The following is a 24,080-nucleotide window of genomic DNA, read 5'->3' on the forward strand; positions in this document are numbered from 1 at the left end:
ACCACTAGCGACATCTTCAGTGTTAAGGTGCTAGAAGCTTCCTTATAGTCATGAACGATCGTCTCTCCACATTCTAGACAGTTTACTGGGGCTCCTACACCACCTGGAGCGATGCTTTGGAGTGGTCTGGCTCTGAACCACCATTAGTGTCTGTGCTCTGGGGTTTATTCATCTATGGTTCAAATTCATCCCAAGCACGCCAGATGTCAATGGCCCAGAGCATCAAAATGGCCCAGAGCCTCAAAATTACTTGACTTAATTCATTCACATTTTCTGCAACACAAAATATCGTTCTTTGCATTCCTAATATCTCTTAAACAGTCAGTTTCAGCAGAACTACTCAACTTTAATGTCTTAACAATCTGAACCGTCTGAAGAAGTCATTCTCCAACAAATTTTTTACCTTGCAGAGATGCAGATTGTGTTGGGCACCCTCACTTGGACTCAAGAACATGTCTGAAGCTTCAAAAAGCTTCAAGAACCTTTTTTGGATGTAATATCTTCATTTTGTGCGAATTTCTCAGCTTGTGATGGTAGAATAGAATAGAATTTAGTATTATAACTCAAGATTCATTTCAGTCAGACAACTCTTGCAGTAAGAAATATTTATTTCGCATACTTAATTTTCACATTCTTTAAGTTGGCATTGACATCTTTTTCGTTTGGCATAAGGCTCCGTTCAATTCCATGAGAAATTTCCATAAAACTTTCGGGTAACAAAACCCCCTTTACGGAGCCCACAGGTGGAAGCCGGGGAGGAGGGAGGGGCGAAGAATGAGCGCTGAAGGTAAGAAAGAGAATGAACAACTGCGCACCTGGGCTTAAATAGGACGCTGAGCAGGTGAGTGAATTGACTGAACCGCCCTAGGGTAGTAACCTGTAAAACACTGCCGAGTGCCTGCCCGAAATACGACAAGTCGCCATATCAAAAATATCAAGTTGAGTTAAACTAAAGTTAAAAAAAACTACAAAGTTAAACTCTTAAGACCTGTTGTCCACATGCACGGACATCACATTTTTGGTTATACAGTATTTCCACAGTAATACATTTGGCTGACGTTACTGGCCTGTATTTAACGTGCGATATTAAAGTCCTATTATCTTTTACGCACCCAGGTGAGTGGCAGAAACAACTGCATTCAGGAAATATTTTGTGGTTTTACCCTGACAGCAACCGTAATCCTATCCATAACCCTTCCTCTAGGTCCGTATTTAAAATATTACATGCGTATACACACTTTCAATACATTTTCCACAACTGGGGCCCTGTGACTATGTGTTTAGAGGGTTACCTCGAAAATTAGCTCAGGTCTCAAGAGGTAAAGGGCTTAAAAAGGCGTGCCATGCCAGTGCCTCCTAATTGGAACATAAAACCTATAGCTAAGATCTTTATTCTAGATCTTCACACAGTCATCTTTGACAATATCCATCATTGGTTGTATTCAAAAGACTCTTTAAGTGTTTATTTAGTTCAATCCAGGCGATGAGGTTTGCTTCTTTTTTCGACTTGGTAGTCTATTGATGGCATTGAAGTCAGAATGATAGGAGAGGTTTTCTTAAAGCTCAAAGTAAGCCCGCCTAAAACACCTGTTAGTCTTATGTGAAGTGTGACGGTATCATTGTCTTTTAAGAACGAAGTTTCGATTGCCAGGCTGATGCTTTGACGTCACCCTAAAGAGTTTTTCTTTCTCATTCTTCAGGCGCCTTCTTTCAGCTGTTCCAGGGCTCTTCCCAACCATTACAAACATGAAACAACCATGACGGAACAATGATGGAAGACCGCCCAGGGACTTCCTGTGATGACTGTGTTTGCATTAGCACGGTGATGTTACATGTGGTTGCATGAGCTGCTGCAACAACAAAGGACAACCAGGAACAGCCTGAAAACAGTTGATCTGAAACGTGTGACGCAAAGAACCTCCTACTCGCTTATCTTCCAATAGCATCAAGTTCAGAATGACTCAAAGCCATGCTCAAAGTAAATAAACTAAAAACATGACTATTAATGAAGAGTGTTTAGAAACATTTCTACTGCTAATTTGTCAGAAACATGCATCAACTTTGGAAGCAAACAGTGCAAATCTATCAAACTTTGGAGTCAATGATGCATGGGTGGCACTGATGTAAGGTCTCAGACTGAGACAAGAAGCAGTCCAACTTCTCTGTGTGTCAACAAGGTGAGCTCATGGTAAGTCCCTGATTCTCCCATGTCAGACAGACAGAAAAACACACTCTCTCAGGCTCAGGCAGTCCAGTCCCGGGCCTTTTCTTTTAAGAGGCTTCTAATCCTGGTTGGCCCGCGGCCTGACGTCACAGGGGCCTCCTCCCCACCCCTCAGTCTGCTGATGTACTGTACCACACTCTCATTTCCTCCGCAGCTTCCAAAAAAACCAATCACTGCTGCAGACCCTGTGTCCTCTGACGTCTGAGCATCTGACTAAAGCGGAACGCCTCTTCTGGCTGTGCAGAGGGAGTTAAAATTTGACAAAAAAGGAGGTGCGGACTGAATTTGTGGGCTGGCGTGAGGAAGGAGCAGCCAAACAAGCTCCCTCTCCTTTTCCTCTCCGCTTTTCCCCACCTCATCCCCCCACATGTCTCTCTCAGCTGTGTCACGTGACCGGGAAGCGTGGCTCCCCTCCATTTCCCCTCCTGACAGAAAGGAAATATTCTAACAGAGGGGGCCGGCGTTGGGCTCTGTTACGTCGCGGGTTAAAAATAACTGGCATATTTAAGCTGCTGAGGAATCCCAGGGCAGGCAGAGGCTGGACAGCTTGCCGCCCGGCAGGAGCTCTCCCCTTCCTCTCCGTCTCCTTCTCCTCTCTATCTTCACACAAAACCTGCAACACGATCACTACTCCTCACCTCAGCCACATTTCCTGTGCGAGGGGATGTCCAGCAGTATAACACCATGTGATGAAAGCCAGCATGCTCTGCCACAACTTTAAAAAGCCATGGAGGCTTGGCTTGGATTTAAAACAACATGGCCTCTCTGTTTCTGACCACATTCGCACACATTCCATCACACTTGAACTGTCGGCCAATCCATCGTTTATCATGTCAGATTAACAGATGCAGACTTTTGTGTTGAAAGTCTGAGGAGACTTCGATCACTGCAATGGTCCTGATGTGAAGATCTGCTCCGTAAGTTCATGTTTGGACCAAAGCACCAGGTGCTTCTTTGTAAAGTTCAGCTAGATGCTTTATATCCACAAAGGAATCTCACCCAACATACTAGACAAACACTCCTGATTGAAGATGACTTTAAAACTGCAACTACAGTCTAATGTAATTTCAAATCTTCATAACTAAAAGCAACTTCATTCTTCTGTTTGAAACCAAATTCGTAAAAAGGGTGCAAAACACACTCTAAATTTTGTCCTAGAGTAGACTTTGATGCAAAAACACAAGATGAAGTGATGCTACGGTGACCTTATAACTGTGATAAAAACCCATCTTTTAAGGTCAAATTTGTTCACCTAACTAAATCTCTGGAGAGCCCAGGGAGGAGTTTATTTAATACTTCTTGTGAAAGTAAAACATCCTTTACCCAACAGAGGTTCCGCTTCTGGCTGTTAACCCAGGCTTAACAGAAGTATGTGTGTTTAAATATGTTCCACATGTAAATATATAAATATACATCTAGATACAGAACTAAATGATGCCATTATAATTACTCATTATCATAAATAGACATATTTGCACTTAAAAAAACAATACATGGTGCATTGAATCCAATAAATATTAAGTTGATACTGACCTTTCATGCCCCTGGTTGTGCACAGTCTATCAACACATAAGGTAGTACAGATGTTTTTCTAATAAAAAAAAAACTGTGTTACTCTGTAAAATTGTGATATTCAACTTTGGAGTGAATGCTAACAGATTTGGTTGCAGAAAATGCCCTCCAGCTTTCATGACTTCCAGCTCCACTTAGCTTTGTTCTTAAATGTGCTTCAATCAGGAAGTGAAAGGGTTGCTCCTTGGTTTAAAGCAGTAGTTTTCACTCTTACTCCTTAAGATCTACCATTAAGCGTCCATGTTTTCTCTTCTGCTCTTTAACTGGAGCAGGTGTGTTCAGTTAAACACAAGATTTAGCCAATCAGCAGTGAGTTTATAGCTACAAAGAAGGCTGGACTTCACACTTTAAGGACTGAGTTTGAAGATCACAGGTGTTAAACTTCACCCATCAAGGTTTGATTTCCTTATTTTCTGACAAACCCTTCGCTTGTAGATTCTAATGATCCAGTCCAATTACCCATTTCTCAATAAGAGGACTGAAATCTGTCATAGCAGTTTTTTTTTTTAAATTAAACTCAGCATATATAAATCTTGTAACTTTCCACTTAGTAAGGGTAAAGCTCTTTTATGACGATTTGCTGACAAATAAATTTCCCTAACAATGAGTTTTTAGGCAGGATTTCTTTGAACATAACTTGTCTTGTTACTGTTACTTTTAATTTTCTGGGACAGGAAATGATAACTTTTAACTGAAACCAGGAGTGCTAGAGTGTGACAAACTCAGGAAATAGTTCAGGTAGGCCCACAGTGGGTGTATTACTGCATGGATGATTCAAAGATAAATAATCCAAAATCTTGTCTGAGCCTTAGTGCTTTTCTGGCATTCCTTTGTGCTGGGTGACACATTTCCTAAAATCCTGAATAATTGTTATTAGATCTGAAATGAAGTGGAGAAAAGGGGGAACACATTGAATCAACAAAGCTTGACTCAGCTTTCAAGAATTAAGGAAGGAATGAAAGCTATTTTTTAATTACTGAACAGCATCTGGAAGAGAGCACAGAAAACCTCAATATCTGGAGTTATGATCCGCTGATGCTCATAGTCACTTGGTTGCCCGCCAGGATGGGGAACTCGACTAAGGGACACCAGTGGAATCAATTAGGGAAAAGCTAAAACGCATATCAAATGTGTAGTTAGTTTCTTCGTTATTCAATCTATTTTATCAGAACTCACACCTGCATTACTGGATAAAAAGTATATATATTTGGTTTAATTGTTCCCCTGTGTTGTGAGTTCCACTACATTCCTGCAGCCAAGATCAACACCTGACCTCACCTTAAAAAATAGTTACCGTTGTGAAAGTGAGTGCTCATTTTAATCTGGCTTTCATGAAAACATCCTGAGGACACTTGCTGAAATGCGCGGGGAAAGTATCACACATCTGCGACATCGAATAAACCCTTTAACATTGGAGATCGATGCCTAAATATCACACACTCATTGACGTACCGTAACTCTTGGACCATTGATGCGATCAAGGTGACTCTGATTCTGACATGGAGAAAAGCGGCTGTTCACATCGGCTTTGGACCGATATGAACTTTAACGGCGTAAATCCGCTTGAATTAGGCTAATTCTTCTTCTTTCACAGTAGTTGAAAGAATGTAAAGTTCCGGAGTTCAATGGTCAATACAAGCCTTTGACTTCCGGACTGAAACACATTTAAAAACCAAAAGGGAGTCAGCCAAACACAGTTAACCAAGTAACCAACTCATTTTCACTCTAGTGTAAAATAATCCAACTTTAAAACAAATTATAACTTTCACTGCATTTACAGTTAGATGTCATTTAACAGCCATACTCAAGTTAGATTTGAATTATAACAACTTTGCTATTATATTGGGTTAAAAAATGTAAAAAAAAAAAAAAGGGAACTTGACAGGCAAGTCCAAATCCTCAGCTGTTGAAAATTCAATAATCAGACTTTTTTGTCAAAACCTTTGAAACTTTTTTTATGATAAAATAAAATGGTTTTAAATGAGCATTTTGCACAGAAAACAGATCCATCCTCTTTCATTGGTTTGTGCCAGGATAAAACACATGCACTTCCTGTTTGAGACATTTTACCAAAAGACTTGGTATATTGGGTTATCTTATTTTTCTGAGTATAAGGTACCATTTTTTGCACAGTTTGGCCAAGGGTGCGACTTATACTCAGGAGCATGGTCTCATGAACCCAGACATGAAGACATGCTTTTGTAGAGCTTTTCAAAATAACCAAACCTGAACTCTCAATGTCATCCGTGTCTTTAATGCATTGTAAATGGGATATACAGTCAAAGCTTTCGTGTAGCGATGAGGCTAAAGACTTGATGGTAGCTCCTCCCACATTTGACAGAAGTTTATGAACACAGTTTTGGACAAGCATTAAGCATTGAATTTGACACATGTCATAATAGTTAGCGGACAAAAGTGTGGCTTATATTCCAGAGTGACTTGTAAATGTTTTTTCGTCTTTGTCATGCATTTATGCATTCTGGTCCTGCAACTTTAAATATACTGAAGTAATCTTTTAGTGGAATTACCTGTTTTATTTTTAAACAATATTAAGTCTTTTACACCTGGGAGGCATTCCAGAAAGCAGGTTATGTGGGTTACCAAGGTAAGTTTGAGGCTAAGGAAGCGGATAACCTCAGCTTTTGGTTCCAAAAACAGAGGTATGTTTCAGGGTCTGCTTAGTTCCCATAGCAACTCATGCTCTGAACATAACCTGGTCTGGAGCAGGTTTAGTTGAAGGTTAGTTTGTTTTCAGAGAGGTGAAGGAGCATGGCGTGTCCATTTGAAGATGATTTAGTGGATGAAGAAGCTCAGATGAGAGCTTCTTTCCACCGTGAGAGGGTGATAAGACCACGTATGGATGTTGTAAAGATAAACATTTTTGCATTAATCTAACTTAATTATTTGCTTCAATTAAGATAAATATATTTTTGAGTTCAGTCAACTTAAAAATAACAGTTATTTTACCTTAATTCATTTATTAAATTAAGTAGATGTAACTTTGGTGCTGCTGTTAGATCAGCAGCGCAAGGAATTGTGGGATACAATTCCCTTTGCCTATCTGGACGGATTTGGGTACAAGTGTAGATTTTTGTCAAAATATGTTTCAGTGTAGCTGTTTTACTGTGTTTTGCTGAGTTATTTTACCCTGCTTTGTTCAATTCTTTCTGCACCATGAGTGAAAGGGAGGGAGAGGATGATGAGGATATTTAGCAACACTAGTGCAACAGTGTTACATAAGAACTGAAGTTACAGAGTCATAAATAAATGCTTGGTATATATTTTAAATCAAATCTGCATCATTTATTTTAATTTTATAAAAATGAAAAAATCTGCAGCCTCTAACTTAGACATCTGAGTGTTCAAAAAGTACAATGAATTAATATGGGAAAACATTTAATTGAATTGGAGTAAAATTACATTTAGTTTGATAAATATGTAAATTTGAGTTGTATAAACAACCATTGAGTTGGATAGACATAAGAAATTAGGTTGAATACATTTAACTCAATTACTTGTTACTAATTGAATCAATTCATTTAAGTTTTATAAGTTGTGTAGATAATCATCACAATGTAATTGGATATAAGATCAGAAACTTGCGCGTTTACTTTGTCCGTTCTTTTTCTCCAAGCAGAAACTCTTTTTGCTGATGCAGCCGTATTACTTTCTTGATGGACGTATAATCTTCATACGCCGTCATTAAAATCTCCGACTCCGTCTCACTGAAGTATAGCGCTCTCTTTTGTTCTCCATGCGTTTCCATGGTGACTCCGGAAATTGGCGATCCATTAAAAATGCCTTTATGTACCTGCCGTGCACGTGCATCAACCCAGGGTTACCTGGTCGAGCGTAATTATGCTAACTCATATCCGGTCTTTTGGAACCGACATACCCAGAGTATGCAAGTTCAGGCGGACTTCAGCCAGAGTTGAGGGTTAAAGTCAGTGTAGTTTAAACGTGCCTTCTGGAATACCCCCCGGGGCTTTAGCTCCAGTGTTGACGTTTTTTAAATTACTGTAACTCTTTGACTCTTTTCTATGACTCCAAAGGATTCCGAAGAAGAGAAAAGCAGCGTCATAGTTCCAGTAGTCCAATGAACATGTTTGATTATTTTCTCCTGTATTAAAGGGTTAAGGTGCTCACTCTAACCAGCAGATTTATGAACTTGTAGAAAACATTTGACAAAATCTCTATGGGCAGATAGTTTTCACTGCTTAGAAATGACAAATATTTTCAGTACTTAGATGGAGTTCAAAAACTCCTACTGCAGTTCATGCTTTGAATGATGACTTATGTACTTTGTATAAAAAGACACAGCAAGTAAAACCCAACAAGGCTGAAAGTTTGTGCAGAGCAAACAACACAGTTTTTCACATGACATCATGAAATTGTGTTGGAGAATCCAAACAGGACTTTGAGAAATAAACTTCAACCAGACGAAAACAGCACACTGTAAACTAAACTGTGATAAACTTAACCTGAAGCGGGAACCAAAAAGGGTGACAGAACAGAGGACCTGTCACCAACTTACTGAAAACCTGACAACTGAAATAGACTAGAGACTAATTAACTTAAACAGAAACAGCTGTGGATGATTGAAATGAAACGCTGCTGTGACTGAGGGGGAACAGAACACAACCTGAACGCAAAGCTGAACTTATTTCTAAAAAGAAAATCAGACAATTCTTTAAAAAGCTCCAATCCTCACTATATTTGAGGCTTCAATTGTATTTACATGTGACTTTCAAATTCTCAGTGGCCACAACAACCTCAATGGGAGTTTCAAACTACCGTTAGTTTTGTTTTTCTCCCTTGGTGATGTCAAGATGGCAACCACTCCAGAGATAATAAAAAAGAAAACTGGCTTTTCATTTTCCCAAATACCATCTGGGTTCCTCCATGTACCTGTCAATCAAATCTGCTTAGTCTCAACCATTGACTGTATATGAGAACTGGACTGAGTGACCCTTCCCTCCTGGCAATCCAAACAGGAAGCACCAATGATGTGTTTTCTTTATTGCTCATTATTCAAGTTATAGACTGACAAATCAGATGCCTCACAGTATTGTTCAAACTGTTTGACAGAATTGGTGCAGCCCCCTTTTTAAGTGGTATTGGTGTGGCTACCAATAAGCTCACTCCTGATTGGTGGGAGTGGTTACAATAGAAACGTTGACGATTTACTGACGATTTCTGGCTCCAACATTACGTCTGTATCGCGAAAAAGTACGCCATTTTCATTGGGTGACGTGTCACTCATTCGATCCAGTTCTCATATACAGTCGATGGACCCAACCAACCAATTCCTGTCTTCCCCCAGCCTTCAATGTAAAGCGTGACACCGTTCCACTATGGGCGTTTGGATAAAACTACAAGTGTTGCATTAACATATTCCATACAAGCATTTGGTGTGAGTTACAAAATGATCAGGAGTTCATTGTGTCACTGTGGTGTCATCTTCTCTGCCTTTATCTCCTTCCTCTCTGCCTCCATGCTCTGTCATTACTGCACCTCGGTTGTCAAGTCAGGCCTTTGTTTCCAGGATTATTTTCAAAACCATTGTCTCCCATCACAAAGCATATGGCTATGATGACATGGTCTGCATTGTCTTTCAACCTGCTTTAGGAAGCAGGTCTTCAAGAGCAGGAGACAGAGCAGCTACGCTCAGACCAAAGCTGTTGATTCTCAGCACAGAGTAGAAGACACACAAGCCCGGGTGAGTTCATATGTCAGACGATGAGCCGTCCAACAGGATGCCGGCTGCATTGCCCAAGTGTACTTTTTTTCCCACAGGTTTTGTTTGCACACCAAAGCTCCGTGCATTCATGATGCTCTGCGAAGACACGCAGATTTTTACAGTAGAATGTGTCCTGTTGAAGTGTTTGTTGACATGCCCAACAGACGAGATCCTGATGCAGCAGGATCAGCGGCAAGCACTTTGTTTGCTCTTGCAATGAACTCCTGAGACAGTGTGTCTTCTAACCGCTCACTGGATGAAGGAGTGTTTGCTGCCAAGCTGTGTGCAAACACAGAGAGAGCGCAGCTCAAACCCAACACCGGACATCTGAAAGTTCTCAGAATCACCGTCTATACAAGACAAAAAAAACAATTTGACATTTGCATCTTTACAACAGCCATCAACAACCAGACGATAGAAGATATTTGGAACATAGTTCCCTTAATTCACTTTAAGGAGGCGCATGTGCATGTTGCTTAAGTCTTTGGTGTTAATTTTGGTTCACAAAACTTTTATTCATATCAGTCTTTTTTTTTCTTCCTTTTAATGCAAATAATTAAATATTTAATAAGTTAACGCCTTACTGTGTGAAAGAAATTTCATCACATTTCATGCTATAAAAAGAATTAAATTGTCCATCCTATACATTTTCAGAACCCCCTTATGGAGTTATGAGGTTGCTGGAGCCTATCCCCACTACTGTTGGGGCGAAGGCGAGATACCCCGAACAGGCCACACAGTCACAGAAACCACTGTGGTGTGGGAAAAACTGGAGCGCCCGGAGAAAACCCACCAATGCACGAGGAGAACATGCAAACCCCATACAGATAGGACCCGGCTGGGAGTCCAACCAGGGCCTTCACACTCTGAGGTGAGAGCGCTAACCTCTACACTGAGATCAGCCCAAACTGAAGTATTAAAGAAAAAAATGAAAGCAATATCTTTAAAACATTAGTTCTTCCTCATTTTTAAAGATTGTTTTGCGTTTTCAGTGATAAAATGCTGCAAAAAACCTAAAAGACTTTTATTTTGAAGAAAAAAATCAAAAGTTGCTTGTATTTATTCCTCTTATTTATTTGGGTTTCTCATCTTCTTACGATCCAGAAAAAAAAACATTTTGGGGCCAAAAAAATGTTACAGAATTCCGAGAGAGCATTATCACGAAAATATTCTAATGTTTTTTTTTTCTTTTTTATATTCAAAAACTAAATGCTTAGTGTGAAATTATCAAAACAAAAGTTTTCAAAAACCTACAAATTTACAACCAAACATAATGAGCCATTTAGTACAGAAATTTAGCGTTTAAAAGTTGAAATATTTTAAATAAATAAATAAATAAAATGCATTCATAAAGAGTTTTTTTCAGAATCCCAGCGGTTTAGTTTTATTTACTAAAAAAAATGCTGTTTTGTCATTTTTAAATTAAAAGTATGTTTATTAAAGTGCATAAGTTTAATGTATTGTGTTTGGCTCAAATTTGATATCAATCTGGGCTTGTGTTCAAATTCCTTCACTACTTAGAGTACTATACAGCATTTGCCATTTAGCAGTGATGTCTGAAACTATCTACAATTCCAAAATCCCTTGCCCCATAAATTTCCCAGAAGTCTCTGCGAATAGCTCACTACATTGGAGAATATAGACCACAATGCATTTTCATGTGAAAAAAAAATAGTTTTATTTATATGTTAGAAACATCCAAGTTTTCATCTTCAGAACACAATGTATTTATAAAAAGTCTTCGTAGAATGTCACCGTGAAATTGGTGACGCATTATTTGATGTTTTAAAAAAAAAAAAAGTACTGATCATGGTGTCCAAATTGCTTTAAAAATCCAGGGCACTGGATAGTCCCACACCACATAGTCTTTTTTTATTAGTCAGAGGGCAATTCATACAGAGTTTGAGAACTTTTAAAGAGGGCCCCCAGCAGCTCAGGTTCCACTTTGGGGGGCCCAATGTCAGAAGTGGGACAAATACATGATATGTGCTGAATTTATTCCTGTTTTGTTTTTTTTATTTAAAAAAATGAATGCACAAATAAAACTTGTTGCAAAAATCAACATATTAACATCTGTCGAGGTCTGCTTCTCGTGAGAGAAAAAAAAAGCTGAAATCAATTTTTGACCATGTTGGCCACGCCCCCTGCCTCGGTGAACCGTTTTCCACGCCGCGCGGGGATTGGCGCTGTTGCTATGAGTGTAAACAAAGCTCTCTCTGCCTCTCTCCCTCTCTTTCTCCCCGCTCCTCCTCCTCCGCCTCCTCCTCTCCCCGCTAATGTTTTTCCTGAGCCGGTTGCCTAGCAACGAAGGCGTTTCCCCGAGATTTAAGGATACCTCTCACGCTGGTGCCTCACTCTGCTCAGACTGCCGCCGGCTCGCAGCTCGGCACAAGGCGGGAGGGATCCCCCTGCTCCGGCCCTCCACCACCGCGTCCAGCCCGGCCTGGAGTCTCCAAAGTGTCGCGGAACTTTACCCAGGGAGACTATTTTAAAAGAAAAACAAACAAACAGACAAACAAAAAAGGCGGCAGAAGAAGAAGAAGAAGAAGGACTTCCCAACCCACAGCTCTAACTGATGAGGTGAAACTTGTGGTCCCCCACGCGGCACCGGGCGCGCGGCTCCTCGGGGGACTCACCTTGTCCTCTCTGTCTGTGTGATTTCAGGCAGCCTCCAAATGACGTCGAGATGGCGTTAGGCGGAACACTGCTGCCGTCCATATCCACGTTCGCCAGCGGCCCGGTCGACAAGAGCAGAACCATCGGAAGCGCCTACATTGTGAGTGGCACGCGCGCGCGAGCACGATCAAAGGGCTGCTGCGCGCGCGAAAGCATGCAGCCCGTCTGCAGCCGGTTTGTGTTGTTGCTGGAGCCGGGGCTTGACAGCACGCGCGTGCTGCAGCAACAACAACACCATGACTGGAAATCACTGAACTTAAAGTCAAGTTTTGATGGTTAACCTGAAGGGTGTTAGGTGATAAAAATGATTTATCCATGAGAGCATTTGAGGGATTAACATCAGATTAACAGGCGGATTACAGCAGGACGCTCCTCAATATTTATACCAATTCTTTTCTCCTCAGAAATGGAAGGAGGAGCTGTTCCATGTTAAGAGATCCAGTGTTCCTGCAGGAAGTAGCTGCTCTGACCTGGACCTTCCCACCGCCACCAGCATGTCCAAGAAAGACCCAGAACCTGATCTGGACTTAGACTATGACTTTATTTTGTCCAACTCCATCCTGCAGCAGCAGCAGCAACAGCAGCAGCAGCAGGAGGAGGATGGCGGTGGCCTGGCGTGCGGCTCTGCCCGGGTGCTGTCTCCCTCCCCCGGCTCCTTCTCCTCGTCTTTCCAGCTCCCTTCCCCTCAGGACGCCGCCAGTGAGCTCTTGTACACCATCCCAGACATCAGCGACGTTTCTCCCTCGGGAGGATTCGTGGCTGAACTCATGAGACCCGAGCTGGACCCCGCGTATCTCCATCCCACCGGGGTCCACGGCAAGTTTGTCGTCAAGGCAACAATGGAGGCGGGAGAGTACGGCAAGGCCTGCGCCAACGCCGGGTCGGACTCGCGAGTATCTCCGTCCTTCCCCTGCCACAGGATAAAGCAGGAGAACCCCAGTAACTGCACCATCTCCCAGACCGTGGATCTCCACCTAAGCCGGGGAGGCCAGCAGCGGCCCGGACACTTGGATTTACACGGGTTCCCCAGCGGGGGGCGTTCCGTCACTGCCAGCAGGTTATCCTCGACCTCCTCTCTTTCGCCGGACCTTCCTCTCGGGCGGGAGCACCAGCTGGGGCATCCTCTCACCCAGATGCCCCTACCTCCGCAGGGATATCACCACGGCTCTCCGCAGGGATACCCCTCCTACCCTCAGACGTCCGCCATGCAGTACCCAGGTCATTACCCCGCCCTACTGGTCGTAAACGATGTTGTTTACCTTTCGGCGTATGCTGTCAAGGGTCGCTACAGCGTATTATCTTTCACTGATTTGCACAGGTAGATTTGGCGGAGGTTTTTACACCGGGTGCCCTTCCTGAAACAACCCTGCATGTATTTTATCCAGGCTGGGGACCGGCACAGGAAGACCCAGACTTTGGCCCCCTTGTGGCTACATAGTTGGGCAATAACATAAGACGTTGATATATATACATTAAAAAAAGACAGATGCTCAGTTCTTGGTGGATCTTGGGTTTGGTTTCACCACGGTCAATCAAGTGGTGGATCCCATCGTCCTGAGACTTCCTGTCAGTAGCGGACCTGCGCTTGTTGTTTCAAAAAACCAACCCAGCTTGAACTGTAGTTGTTTGGCGGGTTACAAATCGACATGTCTCCAGACCTTGTAGGGTTTTTAAAATACTCTGAACCCGAGTGTAGCTAGTTTTCTAAAGGACTTCTGCCAACCGTCTACAAGTCGGCGGGGATTCTCCAGACGTGTTTTGACGGGAGCCATGTTTGTTCTTCCTTCGCAGAGGCGCTGATGATCTCTAGCGGGGACTGCCTCCCAGAGGAGCCCAAGCCCAAGCGCGGCAGGCGCTCGTGGCCGAGAAAGAGGGTGGCGACGCACACCTGCGACTACGTGGGCTGCGGGAAAACGTACACCAAGAGCTCCCACCTGAAAGCACATCACCGCACGCACACAGGTATTCTCCCCGCCCTCCGTCCTGCCTGCCCGGGTTTGGGGTTGGGAAAAATTGTATGAGGAGGATGGTGGAGCAAGCGGTGAAGAAGGGGGGAGGGGGCAGAGAAGCTGTTCAACAGGTGCGGTGGAACCAGCTTGATACTGATCCCTGCTCAAACACAAATCCCAGGCGGATGGTTTAGGCGCATGAGTTGCAGGACAGGATGGACCTCTTTTTTTTTTTTGTAGGTGTTGGGGCCTGCGACGCCATAACCTGAGGGTCAGCGCTAACCGCTCTCGTGTGTGTTTGTTTCCCCCCTCAGGGGAGAAGCCGTACCACTGCGACTGGGAGGGCTGCGGCTGGAAGTTTGCACGTTCCGACGAGCTCACCCGCCACTACAGGAAGCACACGGGTCACCGGCCGTTCCAGTGTCAGAAATGCGACCGGGCCTTCTCCAGGTCGGACCACCTGGCTCTCCACATGAAGAGGCACTTATGAGACCCGGGTCAGGGACCAGAAACGACGACCAAAGCCGGAGGCTCCAGGACGGAAGAACATCTAAATATATTCATGTATTCATGGAAAGCTGAACAAACTGATATTTTATTTTGAATTCTTGCCTTCAAACTGGAGTCAAGCAACAAGACAAGCTGTGGTGTTTCATGGCAGAAAAAAAAGAGCATTACTCCTTTAAGAAAAAACGCCTTCTTCAAAAACTCATCCTGTGACTCGACGAGGCCTTTCATCCGGGGTTGTATTTTTTTGTTTTTTATTTTTTTTTTACGACAGGGACCAAACTGGAATTTTTGTCTTATTTAACCGACAAAACTTGGATGGACCAGGTGCCGACCGCTTTTAACTGGAAAACATCAGGGAAACCAAACATCTCCAGAGGCCTTCAACCAGCAGCCACGCCATCACAGACAAACAAAAAAAGAAAACGCCATTAATAATGCTCACCTGCAACGGCATGGATTTCAGGTACACCCCCTCCCCCCTCATGCAGAATGGTGCTTAAGGTTTATTTTTCTAAACAAAAAAGGTACCAAAGATCCAGAAACGAAAGGAGGCGACAACAGTTTTTATCCCACAAAAGAAAAAGTGCCATAGCAGTCGTTTGGAAACTTCCTCAATTGACTTCAGGTGATTTTATTTTTTTTCTTTTATTTTGAAAAGCGGTGATGGCAATCTTCAGTGCACTGCAGCTGCAAAGTGCAATAATTTATATGAGACTTTCATATTTTTGTATTTGAGTAACTCAGAACAAAAAAAAAACTGTTTATAACTGATATATGTAATATAATCTCAAGACTTTTGTACATTTTGTAAATATGAAATGCTTTGTTATTGTTTTGTATTTTATGGTATAATAAAACAAAATGTATTTGAAATAATGGAGGGGGGGGGTTTCCTGAAAGAATGAAGCCCGTTTCGAAGGCAGCCACAATATCCTGCCTGATAGCGGTGAGAGCGCCGCCGGCAAACGAACACAATGATAGAAAAAAAAAAAAAAAAGAAAGAAAGTACACTCCAACAATGTCCTCCTTCTTGGGGTTTCTCTTTCCACCTGTCACAGGAAAGAAAGAAAACAGGACAACCGAGTGACTGGCTGACATTCAAATCCGACACCAGATCTGAGCTGCAGCGGATGAGCTAAAGATGCTGCAGAGATGCGGGAAACCAAAGCTTCCACCGTTTTAGCCACTTCCAACAGGAAATTTCCTCATCCAGATGGAAGAACACAAACTGGAAACGATTCGGAAAAGTTGCATTGATCAAATTAAATGTTGGTGCAAAAAAAAAAAAAAAAAAACCTTAAAACTCCTGTTTGTCTGTAATCTATAGAATTAAGACGCTCCAGATGTGTCTGGATGATGCATTTGTGAAGGGATCTTCCTCTGAAACAGCGGCAGAAGTTCCTGCAGAGAAAAGTACAGCTCACCTTTAAACTAAAAGTGTGGTTTGAACATTTACAATAACTTCACCTGAACACAGGAGTAGAATTCACTGCATTTAGACGAAAGACCTGAAGCTCTGGAAGATGTTGTGGTCTTTAGAGCCCCCTGGTGGTTGTTAGACGAATTGCAGGGCAGGTTTTAGTCCATATAGAGATGGACATCAAAATTAGGCAATAGTAAACTAAACAATAGTTAACTAAAATAATTTTAGAAATAATTAAAATTATAAATAGTCGTTTTATTATTAGATTAAGTAACCCTTGTGCTATCCTATCCAGTCAAGATGACCATTGATGTGTTCTCCCCACCATGACAAAGGTGAAGAGGATTTCATGTAATCCATGGAGGTTCACAAATCTTTGAAGAAAAAAGGTTCAACGCACTGTCTAGTGGGTCTAGATGACCCAACTCCCAATGTTAAAGTGCCTAGGATAGCACAAGGGTTAAATAGAATTTAAACAAAATGAGACTATGGAGCCTTTAAAAAGGAATGTGAAAGGTATAAAAAAAAGTACTACTTTTTTTGTTTTACTTTTAAGTCCCTTTGGGGGCTCCGTAGCATACCATCTATTAAAATACATATTTGATCTTTAATCCTGGATAACCCCGAGAACAATTTTCTTCTTGGATTTTGATCTGAATATGGTTTGTTTTTAATCATCTGTGTTCCCTTTGGTTAGCAACAGTTAATCCCTTGATTCCTGAATTCATTTCTTGGCTATGAAAGACAATGTTTACCTATTTTACTGCATTCATGTAGATGCTAAATTAAGGTAATTTTGGAGTCAGAGTGGTTTGATGCATATTTGCAACATAAGTGTCCAGGTGTCAACAGCAGCCCAAAAAAGTAAAATAAATAAATAAATAAGGCCTTTAGGTTCTCCCGGATTACGATGAAGTGGATTTGGGGAAAAAAAAGATCCCAAAACAAAATCTTCAGGTTTCAACCCTTCTCGTGTGTGAAATGAACAGGAATGCAGATGAACTGGGACACCAGATCGAGCGTCTTTTAATCATTCATTCATTTGAAGATGCTAACAGAACATCCATCATCACATCTGATGGTGAGCGCGTCTCATCAGGAACACTGGATGTAGAAGTGCAGAGGAAAACACTTTTAGGAGCTAAAAGGCTTCTTTTTTTTTTTGCAAGTTTGTAGTGAACATCAGAGAGAAATTGAAGGAAGAAAAATATGAAAAAGAAAAGTTTGTTTTAATCGTCGTCAAAGTTCTGCTGTAGAAGGAAGTTGGCCGCCAAGTTCTCGTTCTTCTCGCATGCAAAGTAGGCCTGAATGACGAGTCCCTCAGGAAATCCCAGGGCTTTCAGCTGCAAAACCGAAACAGAAACAGAATTCTCCGCTTACCATCACTGCAGGAGAGTCGGGAAACATTTAAACCTGCGCTGAACCTTCAGCAAAAAAAGAAAAAAACTCCTGATATTTGGTGAGACTTATGATCTAAAGTGGGTCAACGTTACCAATCACAGAACTATTCTCCGCCTCACCCTCTCGATGGCCTCCTTCTCCTGCGGTGTGACCTGGATGTAGCTCATCTGACTTTCTCCGGAAGTGTCAGCTCCTGTGCCTCCAGCCCCCCTCGCTCCTCCTCCTCCACCACCACCGCCACCTCCTCCTCCTCCTCCTCCTGGCACTGGATCAGGATTTGGCTCATTCAGCATCTGGATAAACTGCTCCTGGTGGTTGCTGATCTCCTGCAGAAGCAAATGACAGACTCGAAGAATGGAGCATCAAAAATCCGATAGAGACTAAAAATGATTTGACATAATATGAGTTAAACAGTTCTGCTGCAGATTCTCATGGAAGCTTCACAATAAAAGCTTTAAAAACATTTTATTATGATTAGTCTGTGTTCATTCATACCACATCGCTGTCATTGAAGCCACTTTAAAGCAAGTCATGCGTTTTAAATAAAGTTTTTCTATGAAAAAAAACTGCCTTTTCTCATTTTGTTTATTCTATTTATTCCAGAGGGGTTTTTTTTAGCATCAGAGTGTGAGGATTGGAATGAATGTATATCTATCCACACATACATCTAACTTAGAATTATTAGTCATCAATTGATTGGAAAATAAAAGAATTAAAATGTAATAGATTTGTGCATGCAGATGAAGAAGGCATCAGCAGACGCTTTTTTCCCAGGATGAGGTCAGAGGCTGCTATGGCTTCAACTGGCCACCAGATGTCGCCATTTTTCGTTGCATTGAAACCTTAAAATCAGATTTCTGAGAAAAAAACAATTCCTGTTTTTTTGTTTTCTGATACACATTTTTATGTTTGTTCTTCTTAATGTTCTTGTTTTTCATCCTCTTCTTCTGTGGTTCTCCGTCTGGTGCGACGTTTTCATAGTATTTCCTTTAGCAACTATGTTAGTAATGCTAGCGAGTTGCTTCACTGAAAATGGGAACCAAGGGAGAATTCGACAAATTTACAGATGGTTTCCCTCCTAAAATAGCTTCTTTTTTTCTTTTCTTCACATTGTGTTTCTTTTCTTTGCTTTGTTTTTCTGTTTTTAAACTTAGCCAGATGTTCCTGAACATTCCTGTTCATGGAAGCCTGCTTTGTTGGATTTGTTGTTGGGCTGGTGGAGGTCTGCTCCTCACCTGCAGCAGCTCCGGGTTCTCTCTGCCGATCTCCTGCAGGAGCGCTGGGAGCAGCGCGGCGTTCTGCTGGATCAGCTGCCGCATGACGTGGAACTGAGGCTGGTTTCTGAGGAAGCCCAGAGGATTTCCTGATGGTCCAGAAAGTGGAAGCAAATATTGCTTTTATTAGGGCGTCAAAAGAAAGGAAAAAAAAAGAAATGTGGTTGTCGTACCCCCTCCTGCACTCGGTGAGGACTCGGTGCTGGTGGGAGCGGCGGTGCCCCCTGCAGGCGCAGCTGGAGATTCGCTCACTGCAGGCGTGGAATCGGGTCCGGTTCTGGAGCCTTGATCTTGACCCGGGATACCCTAGGGGTGACACCGACAATAACTCCACCTTTTCGTGTGGAAGACAGCACCCTGGCTTTGGATTGGCTGTGGGAGGGTTGGGGGCGTGTCTTACAGAGAGCAGGTACTCCACGGCTCTGTCGGGGTTGTTGTAGCTGGCCCTCAGAGCGGCCACCACCTGCTCCCTCTCATAGCCCATCAGCATCATCTCGTTCACCATGGTGTCGTAGGACGAACCCGTCACTGGGAAGACAAACCAACAGTTTAAACGGCCAGTTCACCTCTCAGCTCGCCGCCCACACCGCAGCAGGCTCACCCAGAGTGGAAACGGCTTCGCTGAGCAGGTCTGTCGAAGACTCTGAGCTCCTGAAAGAGGATCAAACAGCGGTGAGGTCGGATGCCTCAGAGCGAGAACCACAAACACGGAGGCGCCTTTTACCTGGCGGGAGGCGGCGGTGGCGGCGGCTCGGCTGTGGAAGACTCTTTCTCTTCCAGCTTGTCAGCAGGTGCTACTTCTGCAGGTTTGTCTGCAACAGATGGTGGGGTGGGGGCCGCTGCAGCAGCCGCAGAGCTGGGAGCCGATGAAGGAGCTGATGAAGAGGCTGACGAAGACTTTGGGCTGGGCGCAGCAGTTTTAGGCTACAAAATAAAAGCATGTTCCCCAAACTTTGTGAGGTAAAATGGTACTTTAAATGTTTGATGACTTTTTGAAACTCCTAAATTCGGGTTTGTTTTAATCAAAAACAGTTTAAAGATCATGTAACATTTGCTTTAGGAAGCAGCAACAAAACCCTTTTATCCCTTGACAAAGTTTCAAAATAAAACCAATCTGCATTCTTGCTTATTTTTGTCTGAATAATAATGAGAACTTAATGGTTTTTCATAAACTTGCTGTGCAGCCTCAAACATTTTATTGATATTAAATTTCTTCCCATCCTTTTTGCATTATTGTGTTTAGAATAAAGATTTAAACTTGTCTTTTGGCAGCTAAAATAAAGTTGTCGCCTTTTCTTTTTTTTTTGTAGCGGTGGGTGCTGCCCTCCCACATCCCCTCAGCAGCAAAGGAAAAAAACGGCTGCTCTGCATCGAGATTCGCTATAAGTTACAATCACGATTGGAACAAAAAAACACACACACAATACCGCTAAATGAGACTCCATCCTAAAACAGGAAGTGAATTTTGTTTCTTTTAACAGATCTGAAATCTGTTAGCATCTGTCCGCATGAAAGCACAGCAGCTAAAACAAAAAAATGATCTTAAAAAACAAAAGTTTGAATCTCCAAATTGTATTCCTCCCCTTCAATTCCACCCGCCAAAATAAAAGCATAGAGGAACTTCTAAACAAGTGTGATGACATAAGACCACCTCTGCTTTTAGTGAAATTATTCCAATCTTTGATATTTTAGGGGGTGAATTAAAGAAAGTTGCTTTTGTGGAGGTTTTAGGAGCTCAGCATCAGACAGGTGTGCAGCCCCGCACACCAGCAGAGGCGGTTGACACTCAGACACGGTGTGAAAAAAAAGAGGAGAAAGTCACCAAAGGGATTCGCTTACGAATAAAGGAACAAAACGGAGGGATATAAAGGTTCCAAGCAAGCTTGCAATTCACCAGCGGTTTGTAATTCACCGACCTTTGTCACCATGACGACCACAAAGTTCTTCTCATCGATTTTGTATTCTTTGAGGGCCGTGTCGTCGCTGAGGATTTTTCCTGGAAAGAAGCAGAAAAGGATTTCTGAGGGATGGACGACATCCGTCTGGGTTTTACTCGCTCTGAAAACTAGAAAACGAGGATCTGTGCCGGTCACACAAATGATGGTCATTTACACAAAATCTGTTTTTAAAAGTTAATTTCTAAGCATTTATCTTTATTCTCAACCAAAATCTTTTGTTGACTCCTATTTTTCATGATATTCACTTCAACTGCAGCGCTCTACCCATTAAAGCAGAAAAGCATAAACACATCTGTCAATCATTGACTTAAAAAAACCCATAATAATCCGGCATAAAGCAGTAAATTGAAGCCCAGTCCCGTTCTGTTGATGATTTGGATCAAATGAGGCTGAAAAACAAGCAACTACTGAGCCACAAATGCATCAATCGAATCAAGAAAGTTCTTTTAAAAGCATAAGAAGCTACAGAAGTGGTTCGCTAACCTCCATCTGTCTTCTCACCAATGAATCATGGGAAAACTGTATTTTTTGGAAAGGATTGGTGTGGAAGCTTTACGTTTTGGTGCTTTTTTTGTGCTCATGTGAGCTCTAAAGGTGACACAATGATTTCTGTACTCAACTTGGAGTCCAAATGTGCACAGACGCGCAAGCCTGTTTCCCATTGTCGATCCCCATCAGTTAGGGGGGGAGGGGGCTGTGTGTAGGTCTGGGGAGGGGGTTCTATTTTAATTTTCGTGCTTGTTTTTATATTATTTATTTGGTTTTTCTTTAATGTAAAGCACTTGTAGGAAAAGCACTTTCTAAATAATGTTCGATTTGATTCAATGCTTCCTGGGTGAAGCTGATTTGAACATAGAATTTGCCGGACCCGGGTTAGCCTAACATAGGATCCAGTTGGATCCCTTCACCCTGATGTAAAACATAAAGTGCAGGTATCTAGCGATTTTATTTTATTCTGAAGTCAAAACTAAACTATGTTTGTAACGACAGTCAGAATTTTAACACTTTTTTGCCCACATTGACAAAAAAACTATTCTTCTAGAATACAAACAGAAGCAGCAGACATCGTCATCGCCTTAAATCAATCATTTTACATAACGTCAGCAATCAATTTGTAGTCTTTTTAAAGTTTCTTTTCAGCGTCTTTGAGGCTGTAACATGCATGTCAAAATAAAAGCACAGTTCGCTTTAAGACACATTTAAAATATTGAGGAACAGAACCTAAAATAACTATTTTATGGGTTTTGGTGAAACTTTATGTACCAAAAAGTACTTGTGTGTCAACAAAAGTGTGTTTGCAGCGTATCATCATTCTTGTGGTCACTATTAAACAACACAGCAAAGAAATACATAATTTAAGACAAATGACATCAAATTAAATGCATTTTTAAATATTTTAGGCTGAAAATTCTAGATTTCTGGACTTTATAGACCCGACAGTTTAAGATCTGAAGCAATTTTGTGTCAAATATGCAGAGAAATATACAAAAAAAACTTTTAGGCAAATCAAAGAGTACAGATCTTTCCGGATCTTAACCTGCCAGGACTATGGATGCAAACTGATCAGAACCGGTCTAAACATCACGTGAGTACTCAGAGGAAGAAAGAGGCAGGGAGGGACCCATCATACCGGCGTAGATCAGCTTCTGCCCGGCCACTGAAAAGCTCTCCTTCCCCTTTTCCTGCTCAATCCTCTCCTTTAACGTCTTCACCTGCAGAAGAAACAACAACACTGACAACAATGACTAGCAGTAAACAACAATACACACAGTGAGATGACTCAGCACTTCTGGAGCCATAAGGTCCAAGTTTCTGTTGTTAAGAAGGAAACCTCCTCTAAAATCTAGCTACAGACATCAACCATTGAATCTTAGCTGTTAGCAACAGATTTAGAGGAATAACGCGCATGTCCTTAAAGTTTATCGAAAGTAAAAGTTCGGAGTAAAAGATCTCTGTCATAAATGTTTAGGAACAGTGCGAAGGCTGGCGTGTAAATAGAAACAACTTTACTATCGTCATTACATTTAAGCACAGACAACAACATTTTGCCTGAGTTTTTGTATGTTATTTTAAATCAAAAGAGTATTATTTTGCTAGCGTAATGACTCTAGTCAATATGTTTTTAACAAAAACAAACAAAAAAACATTTACTGCTGTTTTAGTTGCTCCACATAAACAACTCCCGCTCGCGCATATTTCTCACCGTTTCTTCCTCATCGATGTCGATTTTGAAGGTCTGCTGTTGCAAAGTCTTTAAAGTTATCAGCATGTTGTAGGTCGGTTTACTTCTGGCTCCAATTTTAAAAAAATCTGTAAATCTAACTTGAAAGAAATCGCTTTTTTCCGTTGGCTCATTACAAACTGTCAGCCGCCATGATTTTTCGGTTCTCTTCTTCTGTGGCGGTAAAACCGGGTAACCCCCCCCCCTCATGAAAAAACACACTAGCGCCCCTGGTGGCTACACGTTGAACTTAATCAAATAATCTGCTGGACAATAAATCCAAATCAGTTGGTCCCACCACGGTTAAATTGATTTGATTGTGGAGGATATTCTATATATATTTTTCTTCATTATATTCTATATGTTTTTTTCAATATATATACACATTTTCACATAAAAATTAATCAAAACAGAATGTTATTTTTTCCTAACACTCTGAATAAGTAAGTAATACTGAAAAGTAATACCACAGATTTCATGTCATTTAAACATTAAACACACAGCTGTTTAAACAAAATTAAATTAAATAGGATTTAAAAAGTAAAATAGCATAACAATAACAATAAAAAAAATATATACAGCACAAATATTGGAGCAAATAATTAGCACTTTGACACTAAATTATTTTTTAAATTCACGTATTAAATGGTGTAGGCTGCACAATTGTATAGTGGTTAGCACTCTTGCCCCACTGGGAGAGGTTCAAATCCCTGCTGGAACCTTGCTGTGTGGATTTTGTATGTTCTCCCTGTGCATACACAGGTTTCCTCTTGGAAACCTACCGTGCCTCAATCCAAATGGTATTTGCAAATATCGAAATAATCAATTTAGTTATTTTTAAAATGATTCTATAATTTGAATAACAACTTGGCTCAAACCGATTGATCTGGTAGGTCGTGGGAATAAAAATTGATTCATGGCTTAAGCCGATTAATCTATACGCCCCTAAACGCAACCCACAGTGTTGTAAACAAATGTTTAGGAAACATTTGGTGGATCATAAAGTTATGGTGCTTATCATCACACTGTGAGATTTAACCCTTGTGCTATCTTAGATGACCCCACCCTTACATTGACGTGTTCTCCCTACCATGACAAAGGTGGATAAAGGTGGAAAGATTTCATGTAATCC

General features: G+C 41.7%; 2 protein-coding genes and 1 long non-coding RNA gene across 3 annotated transcripts; 2 read left to right on the top strand and 1 right to left on the bottom strand.

Moving 5' to 3' along the window:
- The first annotated feature begins 4,098 nt into the window (after positions 1–4,098).
- LOC144996554 (uncharacterized) lies at positions 4,099–10,407 on the top strand. Its single transcript, XR_013659477.1, has 3 exons — positions 4,099–4,191; positions 9,425–9,515; positions 10,191–10,407. It is a non-coding gene; the product is annotated as an uncharacterized LOC144996554 (long non-coding RNA).
- A 1,462-nt stretch (positions 10,408–11,869) lies between these two features.
- klf4 (Kruppel like factor 4) lies at positions 11,870–15,547 on the top strand. Its single transcript, XM_011481601.4, has 5 exons — positions 11,870–12,116; positions 12,201–12,312; positions 12,617–13,430; positions 14,004–14,174; positions 14,476–15,547. Exons 1-5 carry the CDS (start codon positions 12,112–12,114, stop codon positions 14,649–14,651), a joined length of 1,278 nt encoding a protein of 425 aa, XP_011479903.1. The 5' UTR covers positions 11,870–12,111; the 3' UTR covers positions 14,652–15,547.
- Positions 15,548–17,094: 1,547 nt separating this feature from the next.
- rad23b (RAD23 homolog B, nucleotide excision repair protein) lies at positions 17,095–23,142 on the bottom strand. The gene is made up of 10 exons (XM_004074582.5): positions 22,931–23,142; positions 22,358–22,439; positions 20,686–20,765; positions 19,494–19,693; positions 19,371–19,420; positions 19,170–19,297; positions 18,943–19,075; positions 18,731–18,858; positions 17,615–17,821; positions 17,095–17,437 (listed from the first exon to the last, which is right to left on the bottom strand). The coding sequence occupies exons 1-10, from the start codon at positions 22,994–22,996 to the stop codon at positions 17,324–17,326; spliced, it is 1,188 nt and encodes a 395-aa protein (XP_004074630.1). The 5' UTR covers positions 22,997–23,142; the 3' UTR covers positions 17,095–17,323.
- Positions 23,143–24,080: the final 938 nt, after the last annotated feature.

Source organism: Oryzias latipes, chromosome 12 (genome assembly GCF_053564925.1).
Source record: "Oryzias latipes strain Hd-rR chromosome 12, Olatipes_Hd-rR_3.1".
NCBI lineage: Eukaryota > Metazoa > Chordata > Actinopteri > Beloniformes > Adrianichthyidae > Oryzias > Oryzias latipes.

Bases quoted from the DNA above. Each gene is read 5' to 3' on its own strand.
- rad23b (XM_004074582.5), bottom strand. From the start codon at position 22,996: ATGCTGATAACTTTAAAGACTTTGCAACAGCAGACCTTCAAAATCGAC. The intron at 22,440-22,930 runs GTGAGAAATATG...TTTCTTCTGCAG, and splicing joins ACATCGATGAGGAAGAAACG to GTGAAGACGTTAAAGGAGAG. The intron at 17,822-18,730 runs GTGAGGAGCAGA...TTGCTTCTGCAG, and splicing joins AGAACCCGGAGCTGCTGCAG to GAGATCAGCAACCACCAGGA.
- klf4 (XM_011481601.4), top strand. The intron at 12,313-12,616 runs GTGAGTGGCACG...TTTTCTCCTCAG, and splicing joins CCATCGGAAGCGCCTACATT to AAATGGAAGGAGGAGCTGTT. The intron at 14,175-14,475 runs GTATTCTCCCCG...TTCCCCCCTCAG, and splicing joins ACATCACCGCACGCACACAG to GGGAGAAGCCGTACCACTGC.